This window comes from Pangasianodon hypophthalmus, chromosome 16 (genome assembly GCF_027358585.1).
Source record: "Pangasianodon hypophthalmus isolate fPanHyp1 chromosome 16, fPanHyp1.pri, whole genome shotgun sequence".
Lineage (NCBI taxonomy): Eukaryota > Metazoa > Chordata > Actinopteri > Siluriformes > Pangasiidae > Pangasianodon > Pangasianodon hypophthalmus.
The window spans coordinates 19,820,796-19,841,330 of NC_069725.1; the positions used below are offsets into that span (position 1 = coordinate 19,820,796).

Sequence of the window (20,535 nt, forward strand, 5' to 3'; positions counted from 1 at the left end):
AAAAAAGGCTTCCTGTACTGTAAAAGAGTGTTCTATACTAAAGGGAGCAAACACTACTTTCACTCATACAGTGCCTTGGATAAGTATTCAACCCCGCCCCTTCCTATAACTATGTGCAATTATAGTGTCTCAATAGAAATCCACCTGTTCCTGGTAGAGGCCAGAGTTTGTTAGAGAACAGACCTAAAGAAACAGTGTCATGAAATCCAGGTCCGGGACAAAGTTCTGGAAAAGTGTCAATCAGGGTTTGCTTGTAAAAAAAAATCTCAAACTTCCTGCAGAGCAACATTAAATCCATTATTAAAAATGGAAAGAATATGGCGCAAGCATGGCCTAGAGGAGGTCGTCCAACAAAATTCAGAGAATTATGGGTCGTATAATGGGATCTTTAGTGTAGATCCATAGAATGTAATGTCATTTTCAGTTCCAGGTTGTAACACTACAAAATGTGGAAAGGTACAAGAGGGGGAGGTTGAATACTTATGCAAGGGACTGTACATGTACCTACATACTGTATTAGCTTCTGGTTAGTAGATGATACATAAATCAGTGACAAATTTTTTAGACGATTTTTTAAAGCATGCACTTAGTAAACAGCAAGCTAGGTGAGCAAAGTGAGACATGGAGGATGGATTGGTGTGAGACAGACAGCAGACAGATGGACAGACCTGCATCTCGTCAATACGTCTCTGCAACACATCGAGACTGTTGGACTTAAACTGATGGAAACCGTGAGAGGGAATGGCCTGAACAGACGTCAAGACACGGGATGGAACAAAACAAAACAAAGAAACCCACAAACAAACAAGGAAAGAAATGAGACTGTCAAAACCCAAGCAAGACCAATGGCATAACCGAACAAACAGAGTTGATGCAGATGCTAGAAAAAGGGGGACAAAAAGAGAACAGGAGATACTTTGGAGGAAATAAATGTCTAACCTGAGGAGGGAGAGTTCCACCTCTCTTTTTCCAGGTCAGACCCGGGCTGGGCGAGCCTCCAGCTCTGCAGTAGAGGCGTAAAGTCTCACCCTCGTGAATCTCCACCCGCTGGGGGCTCACCTGCACGTGGGGTAGACTGGCACCTAAAATCAAGTCAATGCGATTGTCTTTCCATGTATACATACTGAACAGGATTAATATAGTTAATAGAAACTACAGTAACTCTGCTTCACATAGTTGATTATTCTCCTATAACAGCATGCCCCCCAGATGTTTTTTTTCACTACATAACATAAAAAAATGACTTCAGTAGTCAATCCAATACTCATAATCTAGTTGGGACTTGTAATCCACATACTGTGAACGTAGAGAACTGCCCGGGCTGTATGTTCTCCGTGTATGTTGACAGCTCTGCAGGTGTAGTCGCCCTCGTCAGAGCGCTGCACAGACGGGAAGGTCAGAACTCCACCTTGGATGATGGCGCTGCTGCTGATACGGTTACCTGGACCTACAAGCAAGAATTGTTTTTCCTCTTTGATCTAATACTAATAAAAGTAATACGAATTTGAATTTACTTGAATATTTACTTTTTTATATTTTGTAAGACTGAGACTAATTCTGTACTAAATGATTTTCAGTGTTAGTTTCTCCCCCATCGTACCTGTCCACTCAACTGAAGGAGTCGGGTTGCCAGTGGCGGTGCAGCGGAACTCAGCACGTTGGCCCTGCTGGATGGTAATCCCAGGCGGGTGGATGGTCACTGTGGGCTTCGTCACGATGCCAGCTACAGCAGAAAAACAGCAGTGTGAGGAACGCTCCAAAATGACAGCGTGCATGAAATAAGATTCATAAACAATAAGCTGTTATAATAAACAATTTTGAGGTCTACATAGTTAATGCTGATGATCTAGTTGGGACTTGTACCAGATGAACTCTGGACATAGAGGACCAGCCGGGCTGCATGTTCTCCGTATGTGTTGAAGGCTCTGCAGGTGTATTCGCCCTCGTCAGAGCGCTCCACAGAGGGGAAAATGAGAACTCCGCCTCGGATGATGGCGCTGCTGCTGATACGGTTGCCTGGACCTCCTGGGAGTTTAAATTGAAAATATGTTGTCAAATCACAAGCCGTGGCACATAGCACAGTGTGTGCATTATTTGCTAGTGTTTATTATTAAAAACTAAAGTAAATTATTTTTAGACAATAATTTATCATTTGTTTTATCTGTAGATATTAGATTTTAAATGATAACACCTTATCCAAAAACAATATTGCTACTGTTTTCCGCCAATAGAAGAACAAACCTCCTGACTTACATAAATGAAAATAATGTGATCTTGTTCAAGAGATATAAATTTAGATTTTATAACCAATTAACTGCTCGTTTTTCCAAAACTTCACCTGTCCACTCGATAGAAGGAGCTGGGTTGCCAGTGGCGGTGCAGCGTAACTCAGCACGTTGGCCCTGTTGGACAGTGAGCACGGGCGAGGAGATCGTCACTGTAGGCTTCGTCACCTCGACAGCTAGGGTGAGCAAAAAGCAGTTAGTAACATGCAGGACAGAAAGGAATGTTTTTAGCCTTGTTAATTGAACTTCCAAGCAAGTATAACATGGGCCTGGGCAAGCACACTAAAGCTAGAGTTTCCCGGTGTGTTAACTAATGATTTGTCCACCCCAGTGTACTGTAGCTTGCTTGAATCATGAGTTTCCATTTGCTAGTGCGGTAAAATAGATGGTGCCAAACTTAAATCTTTGGAAAGACCGTAAAGAGGACAATTTCATGCTGGTTGAAGTATAATTAACCTAAAAGTATTTACTTCATTTGGGAAAATTGCATAAGGCATGCTCCTGCACAAAGTGCTTCTTCTTCTCTAGTAGTAAAATTAAATAAATTTGGTCACCATGTGGTCTTCTGGCATGAGGAGAAAGTGTGTCCCTAAAGAATATTGGTGAGTCCCAACACCAATCTCTAATATTCATGCTTTGGCTTCAGGTTCCATCAACCGCACAAATGCAAGCAAGGCTTTTGGCTTCATATTAGCACAGTAAGAATCAGTGGAACATATATACAGTGTCTACAATATATACAGTCTGTGGTTCAGTTGTCCTGGGAGCTGGAATATTATATTGGTGGACCATAGAGTACTGAGACTTGCGAAACAAGCTACATGGCCTATGTTTTTCAACCAGTGCTGGAGAATTAGTTGCTATTTGTACCAGATGAACGCTGGACGTAGAGGACTGCGCGGGCTGCATGTTCTCCGTGTGCGTTGAGGGCCCTGCAGGTGTACTCGCCCTCATCAGACTGCTCAACAGATGGGAAGGTGAGAACCCCACCTCTGATGATGGTGCTGCCACTGATACGGTTTCCTGGGCCTCCTGTGAGTTACAATTCAGTGTTCATTGTCACTTTACAGAGCTTCGTTGTTATTAATCTTTCACCAAATAAAATGCAAATTCCCAGATTAGTTGCGTTATGTTAGTTTCTCCATCACCTTACCTGTCCATTCAATGGAAGGAGCCGGGCTGCCAGTGGCTGTGCAGCGGAACTCAGCACGTGAGCCCTGTTGGACTCTGAGTACAGATGGTTGAATTGTGACTGTGGGCTTCACAGCCTCATCAGCTACAAGATAAAAGAGCATTTAATTACACACAGAAAAAAATATGCTGAGCTGTGTTTCATATTTTGTCTTCCGACTCCTATTACTAGTTGGCATGTAGGTACTGTTTTTTTTTTTTTTTTTTTTTTGATGTCCAAATAACTAGACTGTTCCTGTCAAGATAAGAATGCATGTGATGTAGATTATCAGCTAGCAACATATAAGGAATATAATGAACACAGATGAGTAAATATAACATCTGGGGAAAACCAAAGTTTATAGTCTAGATTAATTTTGTACCAGGTGAACTGTAAACATAGAGGACCGCCCGGACTGTATGTTCTCCGTGTGTGTTGAGGGCTCTGCAGGTGTAGTCGCCCTCATCAGAGCGCTGCACAGATGGGAAGGTCAGAATGCCGCCTCGGATGATGGCTCTGCTGCTAATACGGTTGCCCGGACCTCCTGAAAGTAACAATGCACATTATCACTTCTTAGTCATTCAAACTTTAGACTGCACACTCCTAACCATTTTAAATATTTTGTCTTGAGCTTAGTTGTTTGACTGTATAAAAACAACTTAATGTTAATCATATGCATGCACACCTTTACCTAAACAGCCCAATCCTCAATCCTACTAATGTTGGCATCTCAGCGTCTTGATTCCCTCCTTCCATTCTTCCCCAAAAACTTGGAACTTGATGTTTCTTACACACCTATCTTCCCATCTCCACCTAAATAACCCTTGGATGCCAGGCCAGACATTCTATAGAAACTCCCCTTCTTACAGTCACTAATGTTCTACAGCACAGGGTACCAACCCTGGTCCTGGAGAACCCCATGCCCTGCACATTTTAGTGTTTTCAATGCTCCCACTACACATGATTCAACTAATCAGCTAATTAACAGCCCTTCCTGAGTTATGAGTACTGTGTTATTATAGCAAGAAACACATTAAAATATGCAGAATAAGTGGTACCCCAGGAACAGGTTTGGGAATCTCTGCTCTGCACAATGAAAGATAAACCTATGTCCTCAGTCCTCACCGGTCCCAACCCATCAGTAGCACTGATTTCTGTGAATCACCAGATCCTCAACTCCACTATCGCTAGCCTATACTTTAAGAGCTGCACCCTGAGCTGCCTTTCATCTTGTCTATAGAATCGGTCCATGTTCCACGGAGAGGTTTCAGTTCATCAACTAACAGTCTTGCAACAGGAGATCACCAGGGTACAGTTCTTGGTCCACTCTTGGTGCAATATAGTAAATCCTGTGCTGAGTGATCAGATCTCATAGCTTTTCTTATCGCTACTACACTGGCAAAATACATTTCTACATCTACCTTTCCCAAAGATATCAGACCCTCAACTGTGACAAAATACTTAATCTACCTACTGGCTAAGAACTCATCTATGCTGGACCTTTCAATCCCAATGATTACTCTCACAGCTAAGAATATTGGTGTAATTTTAGATGATGGGCTCAACATCTCACTAACCACCAGATCCTACAGATTTCACAACATTAAAAGTAAACAACCATTCCTGATTACAGAAATGGCTGTGTTACAAGCCCTAGTCATTTCCAGTCTTGACTACTACAACTATCTACCTACTGATCTCCCTTCATATGCTGTTCTCCTTGCTTCAGCAACAAGATCTCCTTGGTAAAACTGGGTCCTGTAGTAGGAGGAGCTTTCCCTGCACCTCAAACATCCTCCATTCCTTCCGCAAAGAAATCACCCCCCACATACTCCAATATCTTGGCTAATCCTATTCCACTCTTCCACTTGTTCAGAAGAGCATTAATCTTTAAGTCTTTAAGGTCATGAAAATTGAAAAAGATTTCTAGGCCCTTCTGTAGTCACCCTTCTAATATTTTTTATATTAGAGGATTTTCAATGTTAGGTCCCACCGTACCTGTCCACTCAATTGAAGGTGCTGGGCTGCCAGTGGCGGTGCAGCGGAACTCAGCGCGTTGGCCCTGGTGGACAGTGAGGACTGCAGGGTGGATCGTGACCGTGGGCTTCGTTACTTCGCCAGCTACAGTGAGTAAAGACCAGTTAATCTTATACAAGTAAGACAGAGATGTCATACCCAGTCAGTAAGATCAGAGGTGATGAGCTGTGATTCACACTTGACCCTAGAACTGTTTGAAAGCTTTGGCAAGTAACTCTCTTGCTGTTCCAAATGCTGTGCTCACGTTGATCTTTGTAATGCCTACAAGATGGCTAACTGCAAGAATTATCTACAATTAAAACAGTGTAAATGCGGGTTATGATTGACAACCTAAGATTTATCTAAGACAGGACAAGAATTCTTATTTTTAATATAAAGATGATGTGGGAAAAGACTGAGTCAAGTGTTCTACTGAATGTAAATCTTTGGTATTTACTTGCCTCACATGGTGACTATTCCCATAATTGGTTGATAATTGTGTCAACAGATGGTTTGTGTATGTCTGGCTGACCAACAATGCTGAATGAAGATGACCCAGATGAGAAGTGACAAGCAGTGGGTGAGGCCATGCTGCCAGACTGCCATCTGTGCCAGCATGGCTGGGCATCGAGCCTCAGACTCCATCTGCTGGGATTCTGACACTGCATAGCTTATGAGGTAAACTGTTCACAGAAGGAGGAGTAGGACTATGGGCCTGTGTAAGCTCTGTGACAGCTAGTGGGTTGTGTAGGGCATTTATCTTGCAGTGCTTCTTAGTAATGCTGTCTTTAGAACAGGATTATTGCTTTTTATGCACATTTAATGTGCAAAATGCATGTTGTCCGTTTACATTTACTGTGGGATAAACCACTTTCTCTGTGACCAGGATACATGTACTCACCATATGCCAGTTCTACATTCTAAAAGTCTATCCTAATGTGCTTACTCTGATCTTTGATGAAGGCGAGTTCCAATCTTTTGTCAAAAAAGAGATTTTAATAGTTTTAACAGAGTATTCAGTGCTGCTTGTGTACACAAAGTCTTTGGTGGTGATGGTAAACTGTGGATCGAGATGTTGGTGAAAAATGATGTTTGAAGCATGATGGTGGATGTGCCATTTTTGCATCCTGTAAGGGTGAAGCATTGTCAAGCAAGTGCAAAGTGTATGAGAGACTCCTCTCTTTTTTGTTTACCAGTCAAGGCACACTGATAACACAAGTGCAGCATTGACAACTTATTCCAAGTAAGTAATTCCATTAAAAAAAAACTAACAACTCTTAACTATTCAAAGAACCTTTGAGAAACCCTTTTTTTTCTTGTATCTTCAAGACAGGAGGTAGTGAATATTGTAAATCTTTATTATCTAAAATAACCCATTACTACTACTTCTAATGATCTACAAGATCTTCCAAGTTTTGGTAAGTAACTTGGTAAATATCAGGTTACAATAAATTTCAATCTTATGTTAAATGCTAGACATATTGGAAAACAATAGAGAGGAATCTCCCAGTGGCAGAATCATGCAAGCTTATTGGACCAATAACAGCCAAAAGCTTAATAAGGTCAAGTAATTACAACATGTGCAAGACAACAAGTCCATTATCTTGTGGAACAAGATGAAACTAGGTGCTAAAGTATTGTTTATACCACAGCGCTGTTGAATTCTCAATACTGATTGGTCAGAAGGTGTTGATTAATTTTCCATAACAGCAGCTCTGACACTAGTTCAGGCTGCAAGGCAAATCACAGGTTTATATTAATGTGTATGTTCTAAAATATTACTGTTTCTATAGTAATAACTCATTTACATGGACTTGTATGGCGGACTCAGCTTGCATAGGCGTTACTTGAGCTAGTCAATTCATGCTAATGATGATTGTTACATGCAATAGAGATGTAGAGAGATAAAGAGAAAGCCCACTACTGGGCTGGAGATCAGCACGTGGACTTACGCTGTCTATGTCCTTCAAACATTTCATAGGCTGTGTAAAACATCTCAGCCTTAGTTCCGTCTGTAAATGGTGGACATGTAAACACCGAGAGGTAAGTCTCCAGAGCAAAAAGGAAGAGGAAAAAAATGGGTTCTAGTATCCTCCCGAGTGATCCAAGAGTTTTTGAACCGAACTATCTTGCTTACCAGTAAAATCTCAATCATACTGCATTATTTTTCAAATTCTTTTTGAAGGTAATAACAGTGCACTCGACAAGAAAAACTGTCTGTTGTAGGAGAAATACATAATACTGGTTTTGTATATAGTCATAATACACATATTAAAACATTTTTAAAAATTACATATTCAGGATTCCATTCAGCAACGTAACTTCCAGTGTTCTGTCTACATGCACAAATATGCTCTTGTCGGATTAGCTCTTTTGCAGCTCTTCTTCAGAGCAAACTAACTCCGGCTGTTTTCCCACCTATTCCACACAGAGTTCACTTTTTTGGTTCAGTTGTTTTCACACTGCAATGTTTTTTAATCTGACTAAATTGCTTGCAGATGTGGATGTTTCTTGATTGTGCAGAAATGTGATGTTTGTTTTGATGGATCTCACTGGTGCTCATAGAGGTTGCGTTACCTCTAATATAACCGTAATCTACCAGTTAATAACTATGGGCTGTATTCAGAGTCAGCGATTTAAAACCAAACATTCTGTCATTATGGGAATGTTATGCGTATATAGCTTAAGCTGAAATTCTAACACCCTATTCATGTTATGCAAATTACCTGCATGTAGTTCATGCACCTCTCAAGTAGAAGTGTCTGAGATGGGTTTTTTTTAATACACCACCACCCCAAAACAAAACATGGATATCAATGTCTGACATTTTTCATTACTTTTACCATTTTTAGGCCCATTTAAACTGTATGAGTTTAAGCTCTTTACAAGCATGCTCACTTTGTGCATTGATCTACATGAAAATACAAAGATACATGCATTTTGTTCTGAAGGTAGAGGGGATGTATAATTTTTGATAGCAAAATGCATATGTTGAATATCACACAGACTGAAAAATATTTTGTATGCACTGCTCTCTGTAGTCGTATTGTTGCCTATAGTACTGTAGGGAGGTTTTGTATTAGCTATCACAATATGTTCAAAAGTTATTACCTGAAATCAAACAACAAAACTTCATAGCGGTGGTGATAAAAGCAACCAACGTCATTTTATCACACAATACTGTAAAACCAGAGACGAACTGAACCACAGTTCACTTAGATGACGACCTAGACCTCTGGATTTAATGCAGACCAGAGTTCGTACAAGTACAGGTGGAGCGTCGACATCTGTTAAAACAACCACGTTTATGCTAGCTAGCAATTTATATATGCTGTGCATATATAAATACGCACATATATATTCATTAGCCAGCTAACAAATATATATGACTTGAATGAATAAACACAAATATAAATGTTAAGCTGAACAATAATGAAACTGTTAGCTATTGTTAGCATTTGAAACCAACTTGCTCAGTTGGAGTGAAAAATGTTTTTCTGTCTGTCATGTTTTTCAACCTTCTTCTGGGGGAAAAAATTATGAGACTTGCTTTCAGCAAGAATTTCTTAGGCTTGTGATTGAAATAGTGGCACATCAAAACAAGTTTTTAAAATATGACCATTATTCAGACATGTTGAGCAACCTAGGAGTTCAGTATATAGGAATAAATGCAAAAAAAATGCCCTGTGGATTCAAAGTCAAATTAGATTAAAAAAAGAAAGAAAGAAAGAAAGAATACAAGTACATACAGGAAATACATTAAGAGAAAATCGGCTGAAAAGATGTAATGAGAGTAGAGAAAGAGCACACATGAGAGTAGAGAAAGAGCACACATCAACAATATAAAAACATGCAGGTTAGTATAAAATTACATGTAAAGCTTGACTTCTGCACATGCGTGCATACACACACACACACACACACACAAACACACACGTATTTTCTCTTAATACAGCTTGTGACTGATCCAAATCTATTCAAGATACAAACATCTGACTGCACATCATTCAGTGTTCATTTTATCCTTGTTTTAATTGAGTGTGTTCGGGTGGCATTATATAATTATTTATACATTTATTTCACAGATTAGTTAAATAAAACACACTGGAAGATGAGTATTTGACTTTTTTTTTTTCTAAATTAAAGCACCGGAACATTTTTCATACAAAATTAAATACACAATTCATCTGTGGCAAAACCTAAGTCAATGCTGAATAGACATTAACTTGAAGAGAATAAAAAGCACCAGACCAACTTAAAAACAGAAAAAAAAAAAAAAATGAAAAATATAAAAGAAAAAAAATCATAACTCTCTTTTGGTGAATATAAAAAAACATTATGAATCAAAATAACAGAAAAATAAATATGGCCCAAAATATAACTAGAGCACATTAAAGTATAGTATAAAAAATTAATTAGAACAGATTTACTTCCTTCCATTCATCCATCGATCCATTCATATAATAACTATAAAATGAGAATCCGTCTCATGATATGATAATAATCATATTAATAATATTGAAATGACATAAAGAACTGAAATGTAAAAACCATTCTGAAAAGATTAAGGTATAAAAATGCGTCATGACACAAATAACATTGTGTGATGCTGGAAAGATCTGATATGAAATAACATACAGCCCTAATGAATGAAATATTCGTCGTATTGCATTGGACATAGCACCATTAAAAAACAAACATTCATTCATTCCAGTTTGTACAAAACAGTGAAAAATAAAAAGTAGTGACCACACGGTTTCCAGTGGTGTGAGCTGAAAGAGTTGCAGTCCTCCTGGCCAGTAGATTTACACACCGATTGTCAAGAACTATCCTCATTAAGCTTCCTCAAGATAAATGACAGCTGGCAATGTCACTCGTAAAGCCCCAATAGAAACACTGGCTAGTGAAAACACCACCATAATTACGCGAGACAACACCACCACCACATAAAGCCACTACAGCAGCAAGGAACCCGACACCATGGCTATTTCACCACTACCCATCAGTGATAGACTGTACGCAAAGAATTTATGTAACGTAACATAGTCGTTGAGCCGTTTTCAGAGTTGGTGACTTAAGCTGAAAAGTTACATTGATATTTACGCAGGGAAAGTTCCTTGTATTCAGAGTCAGGTTATGCACATACATGAGTTGATTTTCTGAGCTATGAGGTTGCCTATTATATTATTTTATATTTAATTTTTTAAAATAAAGATGATGTTCCCACTGTTTAAAGGATAAGCTGACCTAGCACTCATTTGCTACAGCTCATTTTAAGTTACTACATCATTTTATCCATAAATATTCATATGCTGTCAAATGTAACATAAGTAAATGTAAGTGAACCTAAAAATAAAAAAAATAAAAACAAAATAATATATAAATTAGAAGATGGCAAGCATTGAAATAAACATCTAACAGGAGTCATACTGCCTATACATTGCTGCAATATAGTTCTAATTGAACACATTTGGTTTCAATATGGTTTCCATGCTCATTATTCAGCAGATTATAAAATAGCACTTGATCCAGCATATCCGATTATTTTGCAATGAAATCATAATGTGTGTATGGGATGTAGGCTATTTATTCTTACTTTTAATTCATTATTTTTATTTGTCGAATTAATAAAATAAATGGCAGTGTTTTTGTTAAATCGATATGGTTTCATGTAAAGAACATGGTTTAAAGGATAAGCTGACCGAGCAATACAGCTTACGGTTCACGTTAATTTAATTCATAATTTTGTCTGTAAAAAAAATAAAATAAAATAAAATAAAATAGATTCTTGAGATACGCAATGTCTCCGATTAAGATACTGTCTCCTTGTAGGAAAAGGAGGACTTTAATAGGGACGATATTAATATTATTAATAAAAAATAATATTAATAAATTTGTTAATAAAAAATAATAGTGTTTTATATATATATATATATATATATATATATGTGTGTATTTACTACTGGCATCAAATCACATTCCATAGTTGTTTTTTTAAATAAATACATTTCAGTGTAACATACTGCAGTTATCACAAACTGTGGACAGCTTAAGTCATGTGCTTAACTCAACTCTGAATACGACCCAAATGCAGCGACATTCCGCATAAAGATACCTCATAAGTGGACCCTCATAATAATAATAATAATAATAATAATAATAATAGTAGACCTTGTAATGTACATATGCTAAGCTGCCATTTAAGGAACACTTTTCCTTACAAGCTCAAACGCAGGCATTTGTTAAAGCAATTATATGATTTGTAGAACACGGCATAAGAAGAGTAACAGTGTGAGCAGTTTATAATAATACTGAATTATTTAAAAAATCCATAAAAAATATCTGTTATAAAGCCCCATGGTTTTGTGATTCAAAAAGGAATAAACACCTACATACCAGGTCTAATCGCTAATTTAAGTCTGTTTCACTATTTAGTATAAAAACGACTTTAAACAATAAATGAATATTGTTCTAGTGACCTGACTGTCTGCCTTTAAAACATTACAAAGCTGTAACTCCCTGCTTGTTCAATTTTGTGATTCAGTTCAAGCAAAGACCTGTATATCTAAAATGAACTAGAAAATGATTGATTGTCTGAAAAATCAGAAAACAATCTGCGGTAGAATTTCATTGACGACACGAACCGCCTTGTTCTAATGAATTGATTTGATTTGATAACTGATTTTTTTTCCCCTCAATCTTTCACAAGCTGTATTGTTTTCTAGCGTAAAGGCTTGACACAGGCAATAAGAGGAAGCTGAAGCAGTTTGATTAGTAAGCAAAATTACAGCTCAAACCAGAGCAGGGAATCAAAGTCATTTCTTGATGAACATTAGTCAAATAAGACAAGTGGAAAAAGAAGCCATGCTGTTGCACAGACAGCTGAGTCTTGTGAGAGAAAACCAGGTAGCAATAATAAAAAAAAAAAATTTAAAAAAAAAAAAAACAACAACAACAACAACAGAGAGGATCTGAGAACATGCAGCTGCCATGCACAGGAGGATAAATTGACAGGTGAAGCTTGAGGGAGCTTAGAGAACGATGTCTAAGAGAGCGATGCCAGTCACGAACCTGGGACATAGAGGACGGCATTGCCCTCGTCCATGGCGAACATGTTGGAGCCGGTGCACACATAGACCCCGGCGTCTTCAGGTCGAACGTTCTGGATTGTGAGGATGCCGTTGAAATCCATAGCGCGGTCCGGGAGCTTGGCACTGCCCTGACGTGTCCACACGAGCGTGTATGCTGGGAACTGTGTGAGGTTCAAGCATATCAGAAAGAGTAACTATACATTTCCGTAACTAAAACACACCTAGATCTCTTCTAATGTAAAATATGAAATGCCAGACATGAAAAAAGAACCGAAGTGGTGTTGAATGCAGGAAACATGGAAGCCCTACTTTGCTCTTGGCTGTGCAGATGAAGTTCACTGTAGCTCCTGGGTTCACAGTCTGGGATTTAGGCTCCTCAATAAACACCTCAATAGGTTTGGATGGAGAAGCTAGTAAGAAGTGCAGATGTATGATTTGAGAGAGTGCATTTATTTATAGTTAAATTCACATCTGCTTAAATAGAATATTGTAACAGGGCTAGAATCACACAATATGCAGATTTCCTATAACAGTGTCCTTCTACATTTACTGTAAGTAATTACTAAATCATTGTTTCCTGTGATGCAAGTATAACCTGCAACAATTTGCACATCTACAAGAAAATGATAAAGCCTCATCAAATTACGGAATAATTTGAGAAGGCAACAAAAAGTTGAGGGAATACATTTTACTCTCATGCAGGTGAGAGCAGACGATTTTTACTCTCATGCAGGCAGGAGCTAGGGCGATTTTTACTCTCGTGCAGGCAGGAGCTAGGGCGATTTTTACTCTCATGGAGGTGGGAGTGGGCGATTTTTAGCGTCATGGAGGTGGGAGTGGGTGATTTTTACTCTCATACAGGCAAGAACAGGTGATTTTTACTCTCATACAGGCGAGAGCAGGTAACTTTTACTCTCATGGAGGTGGGAGTAGGTGATTTTTACTCTCATACAGGCGGGAGTGGGTGATTTTTAGTGTCATACAGGCGGGAGTGGGTGATTTTTAGTGTCATGGAGGTGGGAGTGGGTGATTTTTACTCTCATGGAGGTGGGAGTGGGTGATTTTTACTCTCATGGAGGTGGGAGTGGGTGATTTTTACTCTCATGGAGGTGGGAGTAGGGAGATTTTACTCTCATGGAGGTGGGAGTGGGTGATTTTTACTCTCATGGAGGTGAGAGCGGGTGATTTTTACTCTCATGGAGGTGGGAGTGGGTGATTTTTACTCTCATGGAGGTGAGAGCGGGTGATTTTTACTCTCATGGAGGTGGGAGTGGGTGATTTTTACTCTCATGGAGGTGGGAGTAGGGAGATTTTACTCTCATGGAGGTGGGAGTGGGTGATTTTTACTCTCATGGAGGTGGGAGCGGGTGAGTTTTACTCTCATGGAGGTGGGAGTAGGGAGATTTTACTCTCATGCAGGTGGGAGTGGGTGGTTTTTACTCTCATGCAGATGGGAGTGGGTGATTTTTACTCTCATGGAGGTGAGAAAGGGCAGTAGGTCATGTGGTTTAAACGGCGACTTTCTTTATATTTTGAGAAACAGAACCAACTAAACTCATCAGAAAATAGGCAGGTAGATGCAAACAAAAATAACTGCAGAAGCCAGCAGGATTGGGAGATAAAAACAAACAAACAAACAAAATAATAATAAAAAAAAAAAAACAGTCCTCTGCATACCTCTATTTAATACCTAATACCTAAATACCTTAATACCTAAAATAAAGAGGGGCCACTTTGCATTTTCACTCTTATTCTGACTGAAACATAGTTTTAACTTCCAGTGCCAATTAATCGATCTTACTAGATGAAGCTAAACAAAATGTTTCAGTTGTATATAGTGTATTTTAGCAGACTTTAATGTCAGATTAGCTCTAATTTTCAGTCGTACATGTTACGATGATCTCAGCCCGGCTGCGGTTGGTGTTGAGCTGGTTTCGGCAGGTGCACGTGTATACGCCAGCGTCAGAGGGCTGCACACTGGAGAAATGCAACTCTTCTCCTGTAAACCAAAAAGGTTCAACACCTTATTAGTGCAAACTTACACACTTGCTCCCAAGTGCAGAATTAATAAGTGCTGTTTATAAGCGTTTATTAATCTGTGACCTGATTAAATAATTTCCTTAAAGAGATGCTTTAAACACTCACTGTTACAGCTAAAAAAAAAGCTATCATAATCTTTAGCAATAACAGACATTGCTCATTTTTTCAGCAGCTTCCTATACTAGGCATGACAGCAGTACCTTGTCTGCGTCTCTCGGCGGAGCTGGAGATGGGACGGCCATCATCACGTGTCCAGTAGAAATAGTGTGGTTGAGGTCCAGACCCCTGGCACCTGAGGGTGACTGAGCTGCCCTGGGACACCTGCACCCTCTCGGGGTACACCCTCACCACCAGAGAGGCAGCTGCTGTCCAAAAACAAGCACACCATCTCCATTAATCGTACCAACAATTGTCAGGTACTAAGAATACCATCGAGCTAAAACCCACAAGTCAAGGGATTTATTTTAATAATTTAAAGTGCTAATGCAAGTGCTTGATAAATATAAAAATACGCATGAATAAAAATAATAGACAGAACTAGAAAAGCAAAAATATGTGGAAATATGAATATAATAGGTAAGGATGATGCATGTGCTATCAAATGATGAGGTTTACCAAAAAGTTGATTATTTTCTAAGAACAGGACATTCCGAAGCGTTTTATTCCTCTTATACTACAGCAATTTGCTTGTCATGTTTCCAAGAAATTGAATATTCCTCTATCATGAAGCCTTCAAGAACTAAGACTGACACTGGAAACTCCTTCCAAAAACACTAAAGAAACAAAACAGCTCTTCATAGAAATCCATATGAATCACTTACATGTTTTTTTAAAAATCTGTTTAATGGAGTTACAGTCATAAGAGTCCCTGTGTAAGCTGTTACTATAGAAACAATAATGTGTTAGAAAGAGTAATATAAACCTTGCAGACGGAACTACAGTCAGAACTGCTGTTATAGAAAATTAATCAACACCTTCTGACCAGTGCTGTGGTATAAGATTAAATAACTAGTTAGTAAGATTAACAGTACAACTACTTGCAAAAACTTAATATGTTTGTTTCAGCTTTTTGTTAATGAGCTTTTTGTAAAACAGCACTTGATCTTAAAACTTGATCTTAAAACCTGATCTTAAAACTATGTTTAATTTGCTGTAAGGAACCCTGGGATAGTATAGAGAATACACTCACCATCGTACGGCCGGCATTTGACCCTTTGTTGTGGATTTCCAACATACCCAGGTGCACACCTGTTTAAGAATTGACATGACTGACTTAGAGCCAGATAAAACTATACACACACACACACACACACACACAAGCTGCTCAGGAGTAAGAGCGTGTCAGCTTACCGCTCGCAATACTGGCCCGTGTAGCCCGGCTGACAGGCTGTACACTGGTAGTCTCCATTACCCAGACTCTCACAAGTGGACGAGAATCTATACGAAATTAAACACATTGCATAAATTGCTCATACTAACACTCAGTCCTATTGTCCTATTGTCCTGATATTCAGTGTGTGAGTAAGTGTGAAGTGAGAGAGTTGAATGTTTAAAGCTCCAATCAGGAAGTGCAGAAATGGTAATACCATTCTCTAGGAATTATAATGCTGTTTTAGATGTTTTAAAAATAGCGAACGCTATTTTTAAAAAGCCTGTGCAATTGCAGTAGCTAGATAGATCTTCTTGTATGGCGGTGTAGGAAAACCTAGTTGATCAAGTTGTAGTTGTGGTGAAATAAACAAGCCTAAGCAGTTCAGTTTGTAATCAGATGTAGGCTGTCAAAATGTCCGCAACGCACCTATGCCTCCTTTTTTCACATTGGGAGGGAAGCAGATTTCAAAGTGCTATACCTTTCATTTCAGTTCATAAAAGCCTGTAGTTTCCAGGATTTTCCCAGGCTGCCACACAAATACAATAATATAATAGTGTTTTATTTATCAGACTAACTGGTTTTCTGGGTCAGTATGGGGACAGGCGCAGGGCTGACAGTCTTCTGGGGTTCCAGCACTGGCGTCTCCAAAGAAACCAGCAGCACACTGCTCACACAGGTCACCCATGGTGTTATGCTGGCAGCTCTGTCAACACGGAGAGAGAGAGAAATCATCCTTAGTGGAGAGCTACAACCTAAAGCAAACACTTATTACATTTTTTATACCACTACAATGGCAAAGCAACTCCAAAAAATCAGCAATTTACTACAGATTCTATAGCAGTATTGGATGGATGCTAGAATAATGAATAGTATGGATATACGGTACCGTGCAGGTGCCAGTCTCTGGGTGGCAGGAGTCAGAATGACCATTACATTCACACGGCTCACAGTGGCCGAGGTAGAGTCCTCCACCTGTGCGGGTGTAGCCTGGTGCACAGTCCTAAAATCCACCACACAGAAGGTCAGAATGACACGAAATTGAGACCGGGAAACTCGCGTGCATCGCGCGTGTAACTCTGACACTACTGTCCTGAGATACATCTGAAGTCTGAATACTGATGTGTGCAATTTTGGTATTAAATCCTCACTCAACACTGCAATTCAATCTAGCGCTATAACTATGGCATGGCAAAATTGGTCATACCTGACAGGACAGACCCTGATACCCGGGCGGACAGCGGCACTGCTCCACCTCCAGAGCTCGTTCCAGGCCGGTGTAGTGAGGCACGGCAGTCTCCATGCTGATCCCCGAGATGCTGGAGGAGCGCATGACTGTGTGGTAAGAGGCTCGGATCAGGATGTCATCCAGGTCGGCCAGCACCATTAGCAGGTGTTCCCGAGTGGCGGGCATGCCATCAGGACGCTGCCAGTACTCCTACAGAACACATGAGAATAAACACTGTCAGTCATTTCACTTTAGACTTATTTAATCAGTAACATTTATAACAGACTTCCCAACAGTACTCTGGAATAAGGCTGGAATAGAAAATATTTTTGTTCATCTCACTTCTCGGAAGATAAACTCAAAGTTACGGGTCTCTCTTGTCCCCAGCCCCCTTGACCAATCCTGTCGAGCCACTAGGGTGATGTCATTGCCCTGGAAATAAGAACGCCGTGGTGAGGTCATTCATTTTTAAACAGAAGACTCTTTCACTTGTGTGCTATTTAAAATATTACTTACAATGATCTGAACATCTACATCCTCTATTGGAGCGCCCCTCGGCCCAGGCACATATGAGATGGTGTACTTGAGCTTTCCTCCGTAGGCTTGAACCTGTTGAAGGAGAATAAGTAAAATATTATGGAGAAAAGACAATTGAGTTTGTCATTGTTGTAAAGTAAAGTTAAAGCAGTATGACAGAAGAGTTATGTAAAACTGGGGCTTACATAGACACAATCATCAGTTATTCTCAGTTGGAAGCTTTACAAGTCATACATCAGGGATCATTTATCATTCATGCCAATTTGGCCTCATTTATGAACAGATTTATTCGCAAATTATTTGCAGGAGCATCTACATGAGATATGCGGTAATCATGAAAAACGTTCATATCCTACAAGATACGTTCACATCCTGTCATTTCAATAATTAAATGACAAATTCTGAATACCACCACAGTTTCTATTGCTGCCTGAGTGCATCACACATATCATTTGAACTGTACAAATCACATGGGGATTTTATTTTCTCATCCCCTCTGGAATTAATTCCTATGCACTACAGTCTGGAGCAACCGAGGTGGGAGTTTAAATCAGCACTCTTGCCCCAGTCAACTCAGGACTAGTTACCTTGTCCCCCTGAAACTTCTCAGGAAGCTTCCAGAAGAGCACATCCTCCGAGTGCAAGCTAAAACCTTTGTAGACCAGAGAGTACTGGAGCACATGGAGATTGAAGGGTGCCAGAACATGAGCAAAGGACAGATAGAAAGAAAAAGAAAAGCATTGCAGGACAGCAAAGCAAAGCAGATCAACAGAGAAAAGGCTTTCAGTTTCCTAATGACTATTCAACTCTAAGATGCCTAAGATGTTTAGTGGTGTTTATCTTGTGGCTGAATACAAAATATCACGCCAAAAGTTACAAAAGTGTGCATTCCAGGAAAAATGTAGAGACAAGAACCACCCTAAGGTCACCAAAACTGATTAACCTTTGCATACCTTCTCACAATCTGAAGGCTCACAACTGATTAACCAAATTCTTTACTACACACAGTATTAACACATTTTGTTAAAAATTAACCCATGATTGAATGGCTTGATGATCAAAAAGACTGGGTGACCTTGCTAAAGTTGAGGTTAGCTGTTGCTCCAGAGGGTGGTACTTTGCCAAGATTTTCACTGACATGATGCCATGGACGACTACCTTGTTGGAGGAGCCGGGCGGAGCAGCATTGGATAGTTCCACTGTGTTTTTTCTGAGCTTATCCTGTCAGTAAGACCAACATCCCAAACCAGCATCAGACCAATGTAGTTTGCAATGATGTTGCATCTAATTATATAAAAGAGCTACAATGTGTTAATAAAGGCCTATGTTTAATGTTAACTAAAATGGAAACCACCTGAAAGATCATTCAATACCTTGATTGTGGTAAGACGGGGGGAATGGCCTGGTGCACCATGGTGGGGCCCAGAGGCCCTTACAGAGGCTTGTAAGGCTGAATGGGGTAAAGGAGGAATGGGGGCACGGCCACCTGAATGACCTGCTGAACCAGAGGTTCTAGTTGGAATGGAGGAGGTAGAACTGGAAGCTGAAGAGAAGAAGGAGGCAGGCGGTCCCTGCGAGAAGTTGCTGATGAGATCCCAGATTTCGTCGTCGAGTTTACGCACATCAGCGCTGAATGACTTTGGGAAGGTGGGTGGAGTCAAATGAACAGAAACCAGAGTGACCCAGGGGTCAGCAATAAAAACTGAGAAGTCGAGGTGAAAAATCCAAGGACTTCCAATGGCGTGCACATATAAGGACATGCAGAACTGTGCTTACACTCAGGGGATGAGTCAAAAAGTGAGTGCTCATCTGGGTTTGGTATATTTGTATGTCATACAGGGAGCTGTCATGCTCATAATTTATCACTCTATCCATTACCTAAAGTTTCTTCATGCAAAGTGTTATCAGTTTTCACTCCTGAACATGTGACACAGTGCATGCTACCAAGCTGAGCAAACAACAAGGACAAGCATTTAGTCTCTAGCCAATTCTAGGCATCACGAGGATACTGTTATTGGTTTTGGCTGCTCCAATTTTCTTTTTTTCTTGCTTTTTTTCTTTTCTCACTTGTCCCTCTAGCAATGTAGAGGCATCCTGTTTTTATAAATATAGCACGCCTCCCTGTAATCTCTACATGAAACCAATGGATACTGTTGCAGACCTGCCAACACAATATAGTCCTTCCACAAATCGCTTGTGTAAGGTAGATTCTTTTGTAGATTCTTTCACCATTTTTGACCATTTCTATTTTTAATCTTTATTATTTTTTTTTATTTACATTCATTAAATAAAAACATATTCTTCCTTTACCTTAAGGATGCAGCATTTTTCAAGCGGTAAGTTTACATGACAGCACTAACCAGAAGTTCACTAATATGGGATTGGGGGAATGAGGCAACTGTCAATCATTCTAGTGTCACATATCGATTGGCTTATTTGCCCTTTTTTATTGGAGGTATTAAAAAACACTCCGTTGGCACATTTTTGATTGATAACTTTGAATGTAGCAGCATTTGCTGATGTTAAAATGCACAGCTAAAATGCGTAAAGGTTGCTGTTGAGTGTCCCATGAGCTAATGTAATCATGAGCTTATTTGTTATTGAAATGACAATTAATTTAACTACTGTTAGCCTTTTTTTAAACAAGCAACAATGCTTTGTTTAAAAAGAGTTTATACCACCACAACTGTTTCAAAAATACCACATCAAGTCAGTGCAAAACTGAAACACACATTCCACTCATTCTGCTTTACCTTGTGTGAGCGTTTCAATCGTTTAATGTGAGTCTGCTTCTATAA

General features: G+C 39.5%; 1 protein-coding gene across 14 annotated transcripts in view; it reads right to left on the reverse strand.

The window, feature by feature from the left end:
* The window catches only part of hspg2 (heparan sulfate proteoglycan 2), a 116,576-nt gene that overhangs the window by 31,621 nt on the left and 64,420 nt on the right, over window positions 1-20,535 (reverse strand). For 5 of the 14 annotated variants that reach the window (XM_053240938.1, XM_053240937.1, XM_053240939.1 and 2 more), the window contains 26 exons: window positions 20,491-20,529; window positions 19,111-19,374; window positions 18,896-18,958; window positions 18,325-18,408; window positions 17,717-17,809; window positions 17,543-17,632; window positions 17,180-17,410; window positions 16,862-16,975; window positions 16,551-16,678; window positions 15,954-16,040; window positions 15,793-15,851; window positions 14,804-14,968; window positions 14,452-14,562; window positions 12,873-12,973; window positions 12,544-12,724; window positions 7,425-7,484; window positions 5,455-5,577; window positions 3,839-4,000; window positions 3,439-3,561; window positions 3,156-3,317; window positions 2,339-2,461; window positions 1,864-2,025; window positions 1,601-1,723; window positions 1,298-1,447; window positions 940-1,082; window positions 669-746 (listed from right to left, as the gene is read on the reverse strand). In XM_053240938.1, the coding sequence (XP_053096913.1) occupies window positions 669-746; window positions 940-1,082; window positions 1,298-1,447; window positions 1,601-1,723; window positions 1,864-2,025; window positions 2,339-2,461; window positions 3,156-3,317; window positions 3,439-3,561; window positions 3,839-4,000; window positions 5,455-5,577; window positions 7,425-7,484; window positions 12,544-12,724; window positions 12,873-12,973; window positions 14,452-14,562; window positions 14,804-14,968; window positions 15,793-15,851; window positions 15,954-16,040; window positions 16,551-16,678; window positions 16,862-16,975; window positions 17,180-17,410; window positions 17,543-17,632; window positions 17,717-17,809; window positions 18,325-18,408; window positions 18,896-18,958; window positions 19,111-19,374; window positions 20,491-20,529 (3,219 nt within the window). The remainder of the gene's footprint in view (window positions 1-668; window positions 747-939; window positions 1,083-1,297; window positions 1,448-1,600; window positions 1,724-1,863; window positions 2,026-2,338; window positions 2,462-3,155; window positions 3,318-3,438; window positions 3,562-3,838; window positions 4,001-5,454; window positions 5,578-7,424; window positions 7,485-12,543; window positions 12,725-12,872; window positions 12,974-14,451; window positions 14,563-14,803; window positions 14,969-15,792; window positions 15,852-15,953; window positions 16,041-16,550; window positions 16,679-16,861; window positions 16,976-17,179; window positions 17,411-17,542; window positions 17,633-17,716; window positions 17,810-18,324; window positions 18,409-18,895; window positions 18,959-19,110; window positions 19,375-20,490; window positions 20,530-20,535) is intronic. The other 9 variants (XM_053240948.1, XM_053240946.1, XM_053240947.1 and 6 more) reach the window with 7 other exon arrangements.